Source organism: Lonchura striata, chromosome 28 (genome assembly GCF_046129695.1).
Source record: "Lonchura striata isolate bLonStr1 chromosome 28, bLonStr1.mat, whole genome shotgun sequence".
NCBI lineage: Eukaryota > Metazoa > Chordata > Aves > Passeriformes > Estrildidae > Lonchura > Lonchura striata.
In genome coordinates, this window is record NC_134630.1 from 1,581,067 (window position 1) to 1,600,709 (window position 19,643).

Sequence of the window (19,643 nt, forward strand, 5' to 3'; positions counted from 1 at the left end):
TTTGGCTGGTATACCCTTTTCTTCCTGGATGAATATAGAGTAGTAGTAAAAGAGTAATCCTAACAGAATAATTATAGGAAACAAATCCTGAAGTGACTTAACTGCCTATAGATGTGAGGAAATTCACCACCTAGGCCTCAGACACACTGCAGTGAAGCCCTGTCCAGCCTCTCCCCCAACTCCTGTTCAGCCTTCCTGCATTCCAAAGACTGCCTGGATTCTGGTGTTTTGCAGCAAGCCCTGTGTTATTCTTTGTTCTTTTCCAGATCCTTTCCTTTGCTCTTGTCACTCTCTTTGGTGTCACTTCTGGCATCTTGTCTTTTCTGAAGAAAGTGTTATAAATGAAAATTTGTCCAGACAAATTAAAATGAAAAATAAAATATTTCTTTTGCAATCAAATTCTATCTAGCCAGCCACAAGGAAAGAACAGAGGTGAGCCCAGGGTCGGCACTGGGTGTGCATCAAAGAAGTCAGCCTCAGCAGAGGCTTCCTCTATGCCCACACACCTCCATCCTGGCCCAAGCGGTTTTTATAGGGAAAATTTCGCCTGAGACCAAGATTTCAACAATGAGTCTTTTCTTCTATTCGGAGTCCATAGGTTAATGAGATTTTCTTTTTTTGGTGATGAGGAGGAACAATTCAGTGTCTGGAGTTGGTGAATCTCTTGATGAAATTTACGGGAACACTGCATTCACATGGATCTGTCCGAGGATTTCCATGATATCCATCCCGGGTCGTTCACCAGATGATCAGCGCCTGGGGTCCCCCGTATCTCTCCAGACATGGTCCATCTCCTGGCCGAGCCGCATCCTTCTACGTGTAAATCGGGCTTCAACATACACCAGGTTTCACCTGCGAGGGTTGGGGGGAGTCCTAATACAAACGTGTCCAACAGATATTCAATATCACATATATCATACTAGAAATGGTGCGAATTATATCTACTACACATAACAAAAGTTTAAATTGTATTTGAGAATGGTATGCATTCACAGCCCTCAGGGCTTAACCTGGCAGCTAAAATAAAAATAAGAGGTGTGATCATGTCATTAAAGCCAGTGCGTCAATTGTCTCTGCACTGGGAGACAGGCTCAAGCTGACAGGTGGTAGCTTTATTATGGTTTCACCCAATATTTCTCACCCTGGTAATGTACCTTGTAATGTGATTTCCTGAAAATAAGTTAGTATTTGTTCTACATATAGTTGTTCAGCATATTTTTCTATGCAATTTATTACTGTTGAAGCTGTGAAAGCCAACACAGATCTGTCCAGTAAGCATATGCACTGGGCTCCTTATTTGCTATTTTCTACAATCTTGATGAGCATATCTGTCTTAGGTTATGATGTAAGATGTAACCAAAAGAATGTATTCTATCACCATCTTCATAAACTGTTAAAAACAGGTGGGACATTGTTCTTTACCTCTTCCATGACTCAGCCCTGATAACACCCTTCTGGGGAGATCTTCTGCCAATGGGCCATCAAGTCTCACTGCATGGCTCATAAATTGCATCATCTCACTGTGAAATGCTCCACTCATGGGGAGGAACCTAGCATTTCTACCTGGATATAATCTGAGTTTGGAACACCATGAGGAGCCTTACCTACTGGATTCCAAGAGGAGAAGAGCTACACAACCTCCCTGGACCATCAGAGGAAGACCAGACCATTCTACAGGATCAGCACTTCAACAGAAATTATACATAATAAATGGAAGCTTTCTATACAGATGTATTAATTGTGTTGAGATTTCATTTTTAAAATTGGAAAATAGGAGTATTACAACACTGTAATTTTACCTGCATAGAAGCACATCTATCACTAAATGAAGACTGCAGCCACTGTTTAATTTGACTGTTACCACCACCCTGACCAGCAGTGTGTCAGGTTGTATCCTGACTGTCAGTTTAAGCCAATGTTTTCTACCTTTATTTTAATTTTCCTATTAAACTGTAGTTCTGACTTGGAAGTTCCAACAAGTTTGTTTTCAAACTAGTAGAGTGTCCTTCATCATTTCCTCAGAAAAACTGCTTTTTCTTGTAATTTAGCTTTGATGAAGGGGTAACTCAAGAAAGTTGAAGGCATAGCACTAACATGGTGGAGAGATTTTTTTGACCACAAGTCTAAAAGCTTTCACAAACCTTCTCAGATGCTCTCACAATGTCTTCTCCCTCTGTTAGTAAGGCAGGCTAGGGAGCTGCCCTCTCTGATGACAACAGTTGTCCCAGTGATCCCTATACAAACTCTGACATGCACCAAGAGCCTGTGGAAAGCACCCAAAACTCAGAGATGCAAATACAGTGTGCTATCTACCAGGCTTACCTGGTTACTCCTTCCTTACTCCACTTTGGACCTACCAACAGGTTCCAGTTCTCAGAGAAGCCATTAGGCAGTGAGGAGAATAGTCTGTGGATGGCTCCCATGTGACTAGAACATAGCTGCAAGCTGGAAGTGAGCTCCTGCTCTGATCTTTGTGAGATAAGGCATCCATACAACTCCCAACATATGCCTCGGAAGCTGTTAAGAAGCTGTTTGGCTGTTTGTGCGGCAATCCCATTTTGCTCCTTCCTTCGTGCAGGGCCGGTAGGAGTCACCCTGAACCTCATGTTCTCTCATGAGTGGTGGTGGCACAAAGGAGACAAAGACTTTTCATACCTCACCACAGCAGATGACACTGAAGATCATTTGGATGATCACATAGGGCCAGAAAATGTGTAACAGCTGCAGGATCATCAGGAAAGCATTTATGAGACAGTTTATGGGGAACAACTAAACTTTTGTCATGAAGTAATATACGCTCGGGGAAAGAGAGGGAGAGGCAAATCAGAAGACACAAGACTAAAGCAGGTTAAGTATCTTCAGACTTACAAGGATCAGGTGTCTTTCTGCAGAATGACTTGGCTGATGAGTTCCCAGGGCAGAGCTGAGCTGAGCCAGGCTGGCACCACCAGGCTTCACACAGTGCCCAGCTGTCACAAAGCAAGTCCCAGAGGACTTGCAGAAGCTCTCTATTAAAATCACCAACAATACCATAGGCTTTGCAGACAGGTCAGTTATCAGAAACCTGCAATGCTCCCTTAGAAGAGACAGGATCTGGCAACATTTCTCCTAAAATAAATCTTAAGAGGAACAATGAAAAGTGAAACCATAAGGGGACCTCAGTTAAATAAAAAGAGAATGTCTTTTTAAAATGAAGTTAAGGGTGCAGATGACCAGCAGGGCATGGCATTATTTTTAGCAAAAGTCACAGAAAGTCTGTATCCTCAGTGATGAGAACAGAAAGGAGGACAGCACTGGTTTAGAAATGGAAAGCAGACAGGACAGAGAGCAGCTCAGCACAGGAGACAAATGATGAGTTGCTAGTATTTTCTTCCTCCACAAGTTACCTATGACATGAACATATTTTATGCTAGGAAACCTTGATGGACAGAGCATGTATTTGCTCTGCACTTGTTCTCCTAGAAATCTGCTGCTTGCTGTTGGTGCTGAGACGTGCTGATCCCAGTAGATCCTTAGTGTAATCCAGGATACCTGTTACCTTCTTTGTCCTTACATGATGGTACAGCAGGTTGGGATTCTGGGACTTTAGTAGTGGAGACAACAGAAATTGTGCTTGTTCTCAGGGAAGTTGCCTCAAGCTTTTACTGATTTTCTCTCTAAGGAGACATATGACTACCAGAATCTGGGACTTGTCATGCAAAGTCAGACTCATAGGCATCCAGACGAAATGGCAACATGACCAAAGTTCAAAACTCAGCATCTACAGTGGTGGTATGCAGCAAGGGCAGGGACAAAGGACAGCAATATAGATTTATCCCTTTCTGTGTACATAGCATGTCCTATTTTTAAAATTCTTCTTGGTGTAACAAATGAAATGTTTGGTTTGAAAGAAAACAGAAAGATTAGACTATAACACTAGTGTTATAGAATAAGTTTATGGGAAGTTAGTCACTATCAGCTTTCCCAGGCTACTTGGCAATGGTAAAGAAAAAAGAACAACTTCAGCCCAGTTAAAGGCTGGAAAGGTTGCCAGATGTGTGTACACAAAAGCCATTCTCCAAGGCTGGTACCTGTGTGTGGTTTCTGGAGGAATCATTTCTGATGCCCTCCCAGCATGTCAAGTATCCTACATCCTGAATCCCTCATTATTTTCTTGTTTTATTTCAGATACATGGTGGGTAACTTTAAATTTACTGTGCTGTTTTTTCTATACTAATTGTATCTTAGTAAATCTTTGAGCATTAAGGCTTTTTTAGTTGCTAGGAATTTCTTGGGAAATTCTAAATGGTATGGTTTGCACCTTCTCTCTTTCATAGGAACCAATGTTTATAACATTAGGAGCATCTGATCCTGCATGCTGCTGCCTCACTAGGATGTGTCAAACACTCCACAAATCATCAGTGTTCCCCACCACACTACAGCTCTCTGAGGTCCTGCAAAATCTCAGGAAGGAAATTTTGTCCTTTATGCCCAGTCTATGGAAACCCAGATAAATACCCATGAGACATATGTAGGTTCAAATATGCTGGAAGATAGATTTTTATAAGTTTTTGTGAATCAATCTGTCCTTCCAAAATTGCTCTCTTAATACCCCATATTTTCTTCCAGATGCCTCCTCTGTGTATTGAAGGCCTTTTGTAATGGCAGTAGATCACCCTTGGCCTGGGGCAGGTCCTATCCATGGACTATAATGGATGAACTCTTCAATTGCCCGTGCTTCTTCAGTTGACTGTGCTGCAAAAGTCATGTATACATTTACAGGACCCTCATCAGGACAGGCCAGCACCCCCCCAGCCTAGCAGACAGGAAGTCCGTTCCACACATGAGCAGGGCCCAGTGCATGCTGCAGTGGTGGGGTATGAGAGCTGAAGGGGTTCACCTGCACAAGGGTCTTCATAGCAGCACTTGTGCCTTCAGTTTTGCACCCCCAGGACAGTGGGACAGGGGCATAGGGGGCTGACTGAACCACCTGGTTGTGGTTGTTCTGTGGTCAGTCACCTTCCTCTTCACATCAAAGGGCAGGGTGGTTTTATGTGAAGTAGATATAATTAGCACCATTTCTAATATGATATATGTGATATTGAATATTTGTTGGAGTATACATGTTTGTATTAGGAGTCCCCCCCACCCTCACAGGAGAAACCTGGTGTATGTTGAAACCCGATTTACAAGTAAAAGGATGTGGCCCAGGTGCTGATCATCATGTGAACGACCCAAGATGGATATCATGGAAAGGCAGATACATGTGAATGCAGGGTTCCCGTATATTTCATCAAGGGATTCACCAACTCTGGACATCTGACAAGAATGAATGACAAGAAAAGGAATCTCACCAAACTATGGGACTATGAAAGGAAGAAAGGGCTGATTGCTGAAATCTTGGCCTCAGGCAGAATTTTCCCTATAAAAAGTGCTTGTGCCAGGATGGAGGTGTGTGGGCATAGAGGAAAACCTCTGCTGAGGCTGACTTCTTTGTTGCACATGCAGTGCCAACCCCAGGCTCAGCTCTGTTCTTTCCTTGTGGCTGGCTAGATAGAATTTGATTGCAAAAGAAATATTTTATTTTTCATTTTAATTTGGCTGGACAAATTTTCATTTATAACAGTGGCCATCAGTGAGCAGTAGAAGGAGAGCTGAGGAGGTAGAACCAGCCCAAAATGCGTGGTAGAGGCTGTAAGACAAGTGAGGGGCATTGTGATAACCCTGCCTAGCTCTGGGTTCAGGAGAGGGGAAGAGTCTTCCCCTTCATTCAACCCATGTTTGGGACAGCAGGTGTTGGTCATGCCTAAATTTTCCTGTTCCCACTGACTGAACTGTTTGCTGATGTACTGACAAGATCAGTCTAAAGCCAGGACTAACCCTGGTCTGTCTGAAATGGGATTGGGAGCAGCTGGAGTCTTCTCTCTTCAGAGGTTCAGACACCTCATCTCTATCCCTTCTTTGAGGTGTCAGATGTCCTGACCACCTTTTGTGGCTACAAACAGCCACTTCCAAACAGACTTTGGTGACAGAGAAAGTGAGAAGAGGTGCCTGGTCTGAGCAGAGCTCTCCATGGGCTGCCACGTGGGAGCACATGTGAGAAGCTCATCATGCAGGTGTCAAACTGTTTGCATAATAAATAATGTGAGGACAAGGGACCAGAGGGGTGTTGAAATAAGACAGGTGGATATAATGAGTTATACATATAAGGCTTTTTGTCATAAGGTGGTGCTGTCTCCATACTTGAAGGTTTTCAAAACTAAAGTGGAAAAAACCTTAGGTAACCTGGTCTAAGTGATGCAAGCAGGAGGTAGGACAAAAATCTTTCTTATCTCTCTTCCAGTATGAATTATCTTGTGATTCCGTGTATTTGCTGCTCATCTGTTGCGGAAATTCCAATCAGCACATAGTGTGGTTCTACAACCAGCGCTTCTGTGCATAAAGAAGGCAGCAGTAAGAACCCAAAGCCCTTTAATGACATGTAAATACCGTGGTGTGGTGGTTTGTTTTTTCTTTAATTTGATATTTGTTCAATGTCTGTTCACCCACCCTCCCTAATCTCCTCCTCTCCCCAGTTGTCAATCTTCCCAAGATCTTCCCTAACACCCTCTTCTCCAAGTTGTCAATCCTCCCTTTCCATGCTCTTTTCCCTGGAACATTCCCTGTCAATCCTCATAGTCCCTGCCCCTGCTTCTACAGCATTCCCTGTCCATTTAGTGAGGCTCAACACCCTATTGGTTACATTGTGTTTTCCCTGACAGGTTTATATGTTAGTCCCACCCTAGACTCCTCCCCAGGTTTACCCTCATTGGTTGCTGTTCCTACACCCCTCCTCCTGAGTTCTTATATAAAACCTTTGGGGCTCAGTGAATAAAGTGAGCAGTGAAAAACTGTTCACCCCCAAGTCCTGTGTCACCTCCATCTGTCCCCGCGCCCGTTCTTGTCCCTTGCCGCCAGCATGCCGCGCTTGGGGTATTGCGGCAAGAGGAGCAGCCCACGATACAACGCCATGGGAAGAGGTGTTGCAAGAACTTAGTGTGCCCATGCTAGATCCAATCTGGCTCTGAGCTTTGGAGAAACTGGTTGGCAAAATGCATTGATCATTAGTGAATGTACAGGACTGTTGCAGATGATAGATAAATATGATTGCTCATAAATAATACATCTAGGATGAGAACAGTTCTCCCAGCTAGCCGGATGACACCCCTGCCGTCGGATGAGTCCTGGGGTGAAATGGACTGTTCCATCCCACCCCCCAAAAGATGTATGGCTCATCCCACACCTCTGTACCCTCCCCTAAAACATCAGTGTCTGTAACCCCATTGGATATGCCTCATCCCAACCCACCTCAAAGCTCTCCTGATAAGGGGTCTCTGAGGGGCCACGCACCCTCTTGGAACCTCTTCCCCCATCTTGGAACTTCCTCCCCTCCTGGAACCTCCTTCCCTCCCTTGGAGCTTCCCCTCTCCCAAACCCTCCTTTTGTCTCTCTCCTCCCCCACCCTCTCAGGCCCAGCCACGCGCTGCGTCTGGGAGCACGAGGCAGGACCCTCCTGCACCCCCAATAAACCTCTTTCCCCAAGAGCAAACTTCAGAGATCTCTGCCTCCTTTCACCCACACCGTGCTGGAGCATAGTATTTCCCTCACAGTACGTCATAGGGAGAGTCTTTGGAGCAGTGGGCAGCAGTCACAGTCAGGACAGGGTCTGCTCTTGTCTGAGATGCTGGAGCTGTGTGTGGGTATCTGTGGGGAGCACTTACAGCAGGATCTAAGACAAGAACAGCAGGGTGACATCACTGACACCTAGCCAGCTCCACCCAGGGAAAACGTGTTATGTATAATGAATATAATTCGCGCCAGTATAATATGATGTATGTAATACTTGATATTGTAGGGAAGATGCACAAGTCGGCATTGGGAGTTGCCCCCACATATTCGAAAACCAGTCTCTGACAAAACCTCATTTGCAGACTAATACATGTGGCTCCCCTGGAGATGGGTCATTTCTCGAGGTGATACAGGAACACCTAGGCATTGATCATCCCAGCAACGACTGGAGATTGGGATCACTGGGACCCTCCAGGCTGATACATCTGAATGCCGTGTTCCAGTAACTACATCAGGGAGGTTCATCGCCATCCAGACACCTAATTGTTCCACCCCAGCACAGAGAAAAGAGACTTTATGAATATGTAGGACTTTGAATAGGAAGAAAACACTGATTGCCGAAATCCCGGCCTTGAGTGAAATATTCCCTATAAAAACCAATAGGGTGGTGTGTGGGCATAGCGGGGACCCTCTGCTGAGGGACGCACCCAGCGCCGATCCTGGGCTCGGCACTGTCCTTTTCCTTGTGGCTGACTCAGAGAGAATTTGATTGCTGTAATAAAATTTTTATTTTTATTTTTTAATTTGGCTGGATCAATTTTTATCTATAACAAAGGGAACTTCTGAATCGGAACTTCTGAATCAAGGTTGGGGATGATTCAGCTCCATAGCCCTGAATTTATCCTTTGGCTTTGCGCCCACAGACATGACCACACATTGTCTTTGGATGGGCTCTTTAAAGTGGCTTGGGACCATCAGCCTCATTTGCAATGAGCAAAGAGCCCTTGAAAGGTGTCACTTCACAGCATGACCCTACTGACATACTTACATCATGCAGAAGAGCCAGTCCAGAGAAGAATGAGGTGAAATAAAATGCAAATCTCCAACTAAAACAGAAAACAAGGAATTAAGACCTCCCCCAGAGTTGAACTAGCTCCCCAGGCTATGTCCAGGATGCCTACAGGGGAACCTGTGCATGTTTGGACAGAAATTTGCAGAATCTCAGCTCCGCTGGCACATGGAAGCATGTGCTGTAACATAGCACAGTATCCACTGCTCAGCCAGGCTCTGCTGAGATCCACACTTTGCCCAGATTCCTTGGGCATTCCATCAGTGCTAAAGAGGATGCAGTAAGACAGCCAAGATGCCTCTCTGTCGGAGTCCAGAGCATCCCTCTGGCTGCCCCGGATGACTCAGCCCAGGAATCTTGGCAGCAAGTCAAAAACACCTGTGGCTTCAATTTTAGCCCATCGGAGAGGCTGCCAACCTTACATGCGGCATTACAAGCCAAAAGGGTTTGAGTAGTGTAATAGAGGAATTGACGCAGGGTGGAAAAGTAGAATTTTGGGATTTTTTTAGAAAGTAATTTGGGGGACAAGATGAAGGGATTTGGGCGTGTCCTAACCTTCTTGTTCTCCTTGTCCTCCATGCCTTGGTGTGATAGTGACATTTTTCTGTTGGTCTACGATAGGGACACACTGTCCAACATAGATTTTAGGTATTGGTACGGGAACTGTAAACATAGTCTACGTAATTTTGAGTATATAATGTGGGAGACGCCTGGGGCTGGAAGGAGACTCCCATGGCTTCTGTGCTAGCTGGACCTCGGCAGGTCAGAGAGAAACTATTATAGATAAGAAAAAATAAACAACCTTGAAAACTCAGCTTCACGCATTCCAGATCTTTTCTACAGTGGCCAGGCTAGGGAAAAAAGGACTTTCACACTGTTGGGGTCTTGTCAAGTGACCCTGACACCTCTCCCTGGATATTTGTAGATCACCTATCAAATGCTTATACACTCCAGACAGTAGAAGGCACCCAGTTTTTCTCAGTGATGGCACAGGAATACTGGGGGATTTACTACTTTCTTCAGAAATGCTGCAGAACAAGCTTTCAGGTGGAGAATATTTTTTTAAAAAATATAATTACATGATTCAAGCACTGAGTAATTTTCAGAGGGGGAAGAGGAGTAGATCTCTTACCTGATGGGGGTGTTAATGTACATATAGCATTAAACCTCAAGGTGAGAACCGGAGATAACTTGATTCTCTTGATCAAGACACTTGGTGAATCCTCTCTCCACCCTGACTCCATGTATTACTAAGATGTGTAAGAAGACTTAATATAAGAGAACAAACAACTTAGGGAAAAGGAAAGCTGTGAAGATTTTGGTGCTTTCTTGTGTTGTTCAGTTTTAATCTCCCCCTTTCATGGTTTGCACTGCCTCCTTACTCCACTTGATGGATTCATTTTCTGCCCAACCATCCATGCCAACAGTATCTTAAATTTTCAATTTTGTATCACGATCATCTTTGAAAATAAATTTAATGCATTTTAAATGGCTTTGGTATTCAAAATCCCTCTGAGCATCTGAGATTTAAACCTATTCTCCATCACAGCCAGTAGACTCTGCTGAGGCAAATTTAACTTTTCAAAGGTAAAAGTGGGAAGGGAAGGAGAGAGGGATGGAGCTGGCAGTGCTGCAGCATGGCTCTGTGTGCAGTAAGGGACCTTGCCTTGTGGGACAGAGGCTCTGCTCGCAGCCACAGCAACTCCCTGGGAGTGTGTTTGGGGTAAGGACTTGACAGAGGGTATTGACAATGTGCAGAACTATTGGACATCTCCATCACCAAAAGCTAACCCAACTACCCGGCCTCACAGAACTTCTTCATCAGCCTGGGGTGGTCCTGGGCTCGCTGGTGCCTGAACCAGGTCTCCACTTTTCTGACAGGCAGGTCACTTTGCTTGGCTAGTGCAACCAGTACCTCCTAGAAAACAGAGTAGGGAGGAAGGACTGAGCCTTTTGGAGGCTGTCATTCCCTGTGAGGGACGAGGAGCTCTGCTCCCAGGGCCTGCTTCTGCCTTTCTACCTTTGCCCAAAGTACACCTTTCTTTGAAAAAAAATTGTATCAACTCTGCATTTATGAACTCCCAGAAGATTATTTTGGCCATTTTAAAACTCCAATTTAGACATATCTAAATGCAGGTTCAGAAGTAAGCACAGCCTCTCCCTGGTAAAGTTTTGCCTGCTGTACACAATGGGATGTAATGGCTGGCTATAGAAGTCTAAATACTTTTTTTCTTCATCTCTGATACAATTTTGGCTTATAATTATCAGCTACTGATGGAAAACCTGAAGATGAAAGAAGTTTCAGCTTGTAAAGATAAAGAAACAGACACATGGTTCATTCCATGTCAGTAAGCCATTCAGCTGTTGAAGTGGCAGTCACAGGCTCAAAGGCATCAATTCTATCATTCTCATTTCTGCATGAATGCCAAAGAACATGACAAGAGTTAAGATTTATAAACTGTGATTAAAATTAATGCAAAGATGAGCTCATGAGCATTTTATAATTAATCTGACAAAGCTTCATAGTGATTAAAGTAAATTATTTTTTAAAATCCATGCATCAGTGTGAGTTGTGATCCAGACCAAGAGACTGGTGGTGGATGGAGCTAAATCCAACTGGAGATTGGTGACAAATAATTTTCCCCAGAGCTCAGTTTTGGTGCCAGTCACGTTTAGTATTTTCATCACTGATCTGGACAAGGGGATGGATCAAGGACACCTTCAGTCATTTCCCAGAGGACACCAAGCTGGGTGGGATGTTGATTTGCTGGAGGGCAGGAATGCTCTGCAGAGGCAATTTGACAGGTTGGATCAATAGGCCAAGGCCAGCAAGGCAAAGGGCTGGGCCCTGCCCTTGGATCACAAGAACCCCATGGTTTGGAGCAGGGTGGCTGGAAAGCTGCCAGTGGAGAAGGGCCTGGGGGTGCTGGTCAAGAGCAGCTGAACATGAGCCCAGGTGTGCCCAGGTGGCCAAGAAGGCCAATGGCACCTGGCTGTACCAGCTACAATGTGGCCAGCAGGACCAACTCAGTGACTGTCCCCTGTGCTGGGCACTGCTGAGGCATTTCAAACCCTGGGCTCAGTTTTAGGCCCTTCCTGACAAGAAAGTCAGTGAAGGGCCGGAGCATGTCCAGAGAAGGGAACAGAGCTGCAGAAGGGTCTGGAGCACAAATTTGATGAGGAACAGCTGAAGGAGATGGCAGCAACTCAACCTGTAGAAAAGGAGGCTCAGGGGAGACCTTCTTGCTCTCTACAACTCACTAGCAGAAGTAGAACAAGATGAAATGGCCTCTAGTTGTGCAAGGGGAGGTTTAGATTGGAAAAAAACTTCAAGCCCTGGCACAGGCTACCCAGGACAGTGGTGGAGTCCTCATTCTTGAAGAGATTTAAAACATATGTAGATGTGGTACATGGGGACATGCTGGTGGTCTTGGCAGTGCTGGGAGGATGGCTGGACTTCATGATGTCAGAGAGTTTTTCAACTTAAATGATTCTGTGATTCTGAAGGACTTGGAGTTCTGCCAAAAATAAGCAGCCTTAATAGAGTCTACCCAAAGGGGTGGTGGCTGCCTTCCTGCCAGAGCCAGCAGCTCTCACAGCAGCTGCTGTGTTTGACATGCATCAGGTCAGGAGGTGCTGGGATTGCAGCTGTTGAACATGTTGGAAGCTGCTGCAATATCTGCTTATACATCTCTTCCCTGGAAGGATGGCTAACAGTAACTGCCTTGCTTGTGAGGTTGGTTGGCCTGGCCTGGGGATAGAGAGAAGGTGTTGATTGCCTGGGCTTTTGTGATAATGGGACACAGGGGACACTCACCTTCTTTGGGGTTCTGCCCAGCAGAATGTAGAAACCTTCTAGTGTGGCACTGGTCTGAACTTTGGGCCTTTGCTTGTGCTCACCCCCAATGCCCTGCCCAAGAGTAGAGCCAGGGCTCTGTAAGAGGAAGCAGCTCTGTCAGGAGAGGACCTGTGTGCCCACACTGACAGCCAGGGTCAGCCAACAGGAAGATGTCAGTGCCGTGTTCTGTGCTGCATGTTAAGCCCCAGCACCACCAGAGTGCTCCCACATCTGGCCCAGGGCACAGCCCAAGGCTCCCAGTGCTGCTCCAGTGCACACTCAAGGCTTGGTGCCTCTGCCGGGTCCATGCTCTTTCTTCACAAACACAATGGCACCAAAGCAAAGATGGGGTGGAGACAACAATAACGATGGCTAAATAAGCAATAATTAATTTTGCTGAGGCAACAGGACACAGAGCATGCCACTGTGTTGGAGTGTATGCTGGCCCTCCTCACTGTGCTCCTGAGCAGTCCAGAGTATGCCACAAAACCAGTCTGCAAGTGTCTGAGTGTCCCATGGGCTCTGTGTCCAGGGTACCTGACCATTGTCTGCAGCAGGAGCCAAGGACCGAACACATGGGAATATGCTGGTTCCTGCAGGAAACCCCAGCAAAGCTCTAGTGAGAGGCATTGTGTCCTAAATCATGTTGTTTCTAGGAAGCCAGGCAGGTGCAACTTGCCTTCCTTTCTTTGAGGGAAGACCTGATGACCCTGGAATTAACTCTGGCTCTTCCTACAGCCCTCATCTGCCACATCTTCTTACATGGCTGTGCACTGCAGGCAGGAGCCAGCACTCAGGGCAGATGGGCCAATGCTCCCCTGGCTCCTCCAGGAGAGACCCTCTGTCCCAGCTTAGGGCAGGTTTGCTGACCACAGTTCAATTCTTCACATCCTCCTCTTTTCCCTTCTGGAGTCCTGTTCTGCCTGATGGAAAGCGCGCTGGCAATTCTGCCCACATGGGCACACAGCCCTACTTTAACTGACTGGTTTCCAATTTTCCAAGTGCGAGGGCTGATCTGCACCTCCCCATGTGTCAGTCCTTGTTCCTGGAAAAGGGACACAAAGCCCTGTCTGAATCCATCTATGGGATGAGCAATGTGCATCTGCCTCATTGCCACACACTAGTTCTGGGGAGATGTTAGCCAGTCCTCAGGCTCCCGGAGGGTGACATGCCTGCAGCTGGGACACTGGAGTGTGTCGTCGCCCCTGACAGAACTGGAGTCCTCGGTGTCAAGAGGAGAAAGTGAGGCAGAGCTGGGCAGAGTTGTGTGAGCAAAGAGGTCCCGCAGCAGCTCTAGGAGCTCTGGGGTAGGGACCTCACATAGCACCTTCAGGAGCAATCCTCTTAGGATCAGGCTGAACCCTGGCTCAGCTAGGGGCTCCCATCACTGACATACCCAGTAAATCCCTTATCTGTGCTGCAAGCTGCCTTATCTGTCTTGGACCAGGGGGATCCTCCCACAGCTAATGTACGACTTGAGAGATGGACTTATCTTTTCATACCTACAGGTACAGGAGAGAGGGAGGGCAGGGGAAAGAGCTGCCATACCATAAAAATACCATATGGCATGAAAAGCAGAGAGATTCATTATCCTTGGGGACAATCCCATGTACATTTTGTAGTGGTCAGGAGGCAGGTAAGGAGTATTCTGGAGCAGCCCCACAAAACAGTGGTGGCAACCAGCACAAGAGAAACCAGAGGTGCTGCACTCACCTTTCAAAGCTGCATCGGACAAAGTTCAATAACGGGGTACCAGGGATGCAGAGCTGGAGGTGCTGAGGCTGTGGTTATTGTATGTCTGCAGACTCCTTCAGGTGTTCCCAGAGAGCTCCAGGTGACAGCCAGTATTCATGGTGCCAGAATCCCTCTGACACTCCCATTCTAGTCAAGACAGTGGGCAAAGAAACCAGAGGCTGCCTGGTATTAGTAAGGCAGAAAGCTCACTGCTCAATCAGGAGTCCCAACTCAACAACTCATCACTCACTGTCCCCACCTCTTGCTCAATCCCATGAGTACGTCAGACTAGTTGAAATATCATCACTTGTTTTGACCTGCCTGTGAGCTTGGAGGTGAGGTAAGATGTCCTAGTACACGAGAGTAATTCAGAGGGTGTCAAGGAGGTGGCTGATTTCAATTTCACCCTGTTTCACCTGGTGACACTATCAGCAGGGTCATCTCTCTTGCCCCCTCTTTCTATCAGGCTTTTCCTTCTCAGGCTGCACAGCCCTTGTCTCTTAATCAGCTCTGACACCTGGCAGAGGGTGTGGATGGAGGTCCCAGGGGAGACTGTTTACATCCATTAAAATCTTCTGACATATTCAAGGCCCCAGCAGTCCTAGTTTTGGTTCCTTCATCTCAGCCAGCAACATCCCATATCCTGTTTGCATTTTGAATCATCATATACTGAGCAAAAACCTGAGGCACTGCTCCCCAGAGCAGCTCTGGAGTGCTCACACACAGGCCAGCACTTCAGGACACTCTCTCTCCTGCACCACCTTCCTCTGCTGCACTCAGCTTCACCTGTGTTCTGTCAGTCTCTCAGTGCTGTGAGCTGCAGCAGACAACCTGCAACACCATCATGAAGAACCTTCATTATCAGATGATTTTGCTCTCTGCCTTTCCCTCCCCCTTTTTGGGGGCACCTGCAACAATACACAGCTGCAAACAATCAGTGTTTGCTGCAAGTCTCTCATCATCAGCTCAGGTGGGTTTCATCAGGCTGGTCAGGGACCTTTCTGAATGCCTTTGCAAAGCTGAGCAGGGTGCAGGTTCTCTCCACTACACAAGCTCACCAATTCCTTTGGTGTAACTCCCGCAGAGTGAGACAACTTCCCCACAGATGCCTCCCATGGCAACTCTATCCTATGTAGTTCATATCTGTTTCCAAAAATTCTATCACAAAAAATACTTTCTACTGCTCTGACCAGTCTGCATGTCAGACTACAAAAGGTTGTAGTTTCTTACATTCCCACTGGGAACCTTCTTAAATTTTTCTGATAACAAGATGATTTGAGACAAAGAACAGCATTCCACTGTTGGTAGTTGAACTCCTCTAAGAACAAATCACCTCCTGCCAGTGGGTTTGAAGATTTGCTGTTACTCAGTGAACATTTTCTCACATATTGGCTTGAAGTAGATCCTCTTGGGATATGCTCTGAGTGAGATGTCGGGTTTTGGACCCTCTCTCCCTTAGCTGGGGAACCACACAGGGCAGCTCACTGCATTTCTTGGCTCTAGCCTGACCTATCCCAGTGTTCCTGCTGTCTGCCACCATAATTTCTGAATCCAGCCATCTTGCCAATGTTTCAGAGACTGTTATTTCCTTTCAAGTTGTTTCTCAGGATATTTCTTGGCCTGCTTTATCTCATGCTTACATTCATCTGACAAAGTTAAAAGTCCCTTCCCTTGTTTTGATATGACTTCAGCTTTTTGAACAAGGCCTTGCCTTTATTTGCAGGCAATGTCTGCTGTACCTGTGAGAATGAGAAAAGCAATTTTGTTCCAAGTGCAGCCATCCAAGAAGAGGTTCCCTTGGGCATACATTTCTGAATGAAATAATGTTAAATAATGTGAAATAATGCAATAATGGAGATCTTTGAAGGAAACAACTCTGCCAAATTATTCTTAAAATAAGATCCAAAATGGCACCAGATGTCCACATCTACTGGAGTCAGCAGATTCGTGTCAGCCATAGTTTTGGGCTAGGGCAGGCTGGAGGCCACACTGTGCCAGCCTTGACTGATCCACCTCACAGCAACTGGAAGCATCTCTATATGCTCTTTTTCTCATTGCTCACCTGGAGCTGGATGCCTCATCTCCCACGGTTGCTCACTAACATTATATGGGCACACACTGTGTGACGCACATCTTGTCTGTGCATATGGGGAATAAAAGTATGGGGAAAAGAGAGTCAGGCCCTCCTGTGGTGTCCGGGGCTCCATCTGGAGATAGAACTCTCCAATACAGAGTAAGTCCTATGAGGAGAAGCCGAGGGAACTGGGGGAGCTCAGCCTGGAGAAAAGGAGGTGCAGGGTGATCTCACTCTCTACAACTCCCTAACAGGAGGGTGCAGCCAAGTGGGAGTTGGGCTCTGCTCCCAGGTAGCAGTGACAAGAACAGAGGAAATGGATTTAAGCCATGCCAGGGGAGGTATGGGCTGGACATCAAGAAGAATTTTTTCATGGAAGGGGTTGTTAAACATTGGAATGGGTTGCCCAGGGAGATGGTGGAGTCACTGTCCCTGGAGGTAATTAAGAAGGGACTGGACTCTGCTCATTTGACGAAGTAGTGACTCATCACAGGTTGTACTTGATGCTCTCAGAGGCCTTCCCCAATCTAATGGGTTTGGTGGTTCCATGATATGCTCTGCTGGGTGACAAGTGACAGGCAAGTGACAGACTTGCTGCAAGTTTTCTACAACAGCTGTCCTGTGGGAGGAGCCGTGATGCCTCTATGTGTGAAGAGAGGAGGGGATAGATACACTAAATTCTTAAACTATCACACTACTCTGAAGCTTCTCAGCCCTGGAGCAAACATAAAGAGAGAAGATGGAGCAGTGCAGGGAGGAAGCTGAATGCTTCTTCAAGCCTTAGCAAGTTGATGGCAAGAAAACAAATTCAGCAGCTGATCTGCCTCAATGACTGCTATGCTCAGTTAAAGGCAGCACTCAGTAATTTTCAAATCCAACAGCTCTCCTGTCTCCTTGATGTATCTTTCATAAGAACCAGATTTGCCTCCTAACAAGCTTATCTCAATCTTCAGGGACACAACAAAGCCCTGAGAATCAAATCCAGCAGGCATTAACATACACTGCCTCCACTGAGCATTATGCAGACTCTGGGAAGCATTCTGCTCCTCGGAGGAGAGGTGATGTGATTTTACAACAGGGATCTTCCCTAGCCTCCTAAAACCTCACCAAAAAAAAAAAAAAAAAAAAAAAAAAAAAAAAAAAAAAAAAATAATTTCTCTCCTCCTACCCTTGCAAGGCCAAAGCACCTCCCCAGTGTTGCCACCCTGGACTTGCCATTGTCGTGGCAGTACCAAGTAACCTGGCCCGCCCCTAGATCTAGTGTAGGGACGTCCCAAATTGTCCCTTATTCCAGGGCCAAACACATTCTCACTGAGCAGGACACAAACCTGGCTGCTGCAGGCCTTTGCTGGCATGGCTCAGTGCAGCTGTGTGTCCTGTGCAGGCAACATCTTCCCCTTGGCAATGGCACCCACATGGGTCTCCCTCATCAAACATCCAACTGTAAGGTGCAGCCAGCCAGGTTTACCTCCTGGTGGTTAAAGAAGCAGAAAAGAGACCAAACGATCAAACCTTTAAAAGTAATTTATAAAGAACATTTACATTCAGTAGTACAAAATGATGTATCATTTCAATATCCCTCCTGAGCACAGCACCTACAGAGAGATGGGACCATACGCTCAGATCACAGCGTACAGAACACGTGCTTCCAACTACCAATTATCACAGAATTACAGAATATTATGTGTTGGAAGGGACCCACAAGGATCACCAAGTCCAACTCCTAAGTGTCTGAAAAACAGCTGTCTGGATTTTCCAGCTCTTCCAATGTGATTTGTGTGGGTACTCCTCCAGCCTGGGCTTTGGAGTTCCCTCCTCAGGGGCAGTAAGTAGGGACTGAGATCCATACCATTACAAAACTAATAATGTGTCACTGGCACAAAGAGTACTTCCTTTGAGAAGAGTATGTTTTATCTTATGCCTTTCCAAAAGCTTTCATTTCACTATGCTCAGTTTTAATTCTGTAAGTGTATACAGGGCACCTGTTTTCTCAGACGAGATATCCCAGTGGTAAGGTTTGTCACTTGTCAGCCATAATAATTACTGGCAATAGGCAGGGCCTCCAGAGACTTATCCAGGCTAAACAGATTCCTATCAAACATTAGGTGGGTAAAACTTGACACTGCTGGAGTTTATCTACCTTCTTATTTTTAAAGTATTTTTCAAGATTAATGCAATTGACAACAATTATGGTACAGTCTTAATACAAGTCAAACCACTTTGATCCCTTGCTATCTGTTTTGAGGCTACAACCTATAGTAAGCTTTTACTGAAGGAAGACAAAAAACTTCCTTCAAATATTCACTGACTATAAACACTTCAGTTCATGAGAAGCAGGAATTCAGCTACAATACTGCAATTGCACTCCAGTTAATCTACACAGTGAGCAAAACTGTTTCTACAGATGGTGGCCTGGGGTCGCTGGAGGCCAGGCCAGCAGCACAGGACAGCAGCTATCTTTCCTTGGCATGGCCATTGGCACGGTGGGCTCTTTTGTCCAGGGGCTCAGATCCATTCCTCTGGATGTAACCATTGCTTGTGATGTTGCTGAAACATGTGATCCCATTTTTCTCCTTTCCTTTAATTTTATCTCTTTCTTCATCCTTGTCACTTTCTTCTGTGTCACTTCTCATGTCCTTTTCCATCTACAAAGGCAGGTAAGTGAGAAGCCAGATAAACACAGCAGTTGCACAAGCAGCAGTGATGGCTAAGCCACAGGCTGACCATGCACCTGCTGCGTCAGCTCCTCAGCACAGTCCTGCTCTGTCTCTTCAGCTTTTACATTACCCTTGGGAACAGATGCTCCCTGCCTCTTTGCTTTCAGTCTCACTGGAATCTATCTGTGATCCTGACACATATTCCTGATACACGTAATTCCTGAAATTAGGAATTACAGGCTGTGAAGCAGAACAAAACCATAAATGCCCAGGAGTGAGGACAACTGTGTAAGCCTGAGGAGATCTACATTGCTGTGGTCATCAGCATGAGGGAGGCAGTTAATCAAGCTCTTTTACACTTTCCAAAAGGGACAAGGAGCTAACTTCTGCCTACATGGCCTGGGTGGCTGCAGGCTGACAACACTGCTTGGGACAGGCTGGAAACACATGCTTCCCAAAGGCTCAACACAAAGCCACTCCACTCTGACTATATTCAGTTTTATAGTCAGGCTTTTCCTCTTGCTGTTTATTGACTGAGAGACCTGTAATCCAGTTCTGTAAGCATTTAATTAACTGCCTTAAAAGGAAGGCAAAAAAGAAATAGTGGGATAAAATGACAGCTTAGAAAAAAAGCAGCTCAGCACTTCCTGGCTTCTCAGGCTGTCTCTACTCTGCCATATAAAA

General features: G+C 45.9%; 1 protein-coding gene and 1 pseudogene across 3 annotated transcripts in view; both read right to left on the minus strand.

Annotated features, from left to right (window-relative positions):
• Positions 1–245: 245 nt before the first annotated feature.
• On the minus strand, positions 246–14,374 carry LOC144247579 (ceramide synthase 4-like; annotated as a pseudogene).
• A 3,434-nt stretch (positions 14,375–17,808) lies between these two features.
• The window catches only part of LOC110469450 (ceramide synthase 4), a 40,277-nt gene continuing 38,442 nt past the window's right edge, over positions 17,809–19,643 (minus strand). For all 3 annotated transcript variants that reach the window (XM_021528193.2, XM_021528191.2, XM_021528190.2), the window contains one exon: positions 17,809–18,947. In XM_021528193.2, the coding sequence (XP_021383868.2) occupies positions 18,756–18,947 (192 nt within the window). In that variant the 3' untranslated portion in view covers positions 17,809–18,755. The remainder of the gene's footprint in view (positions 18,948–19,643) is intronic.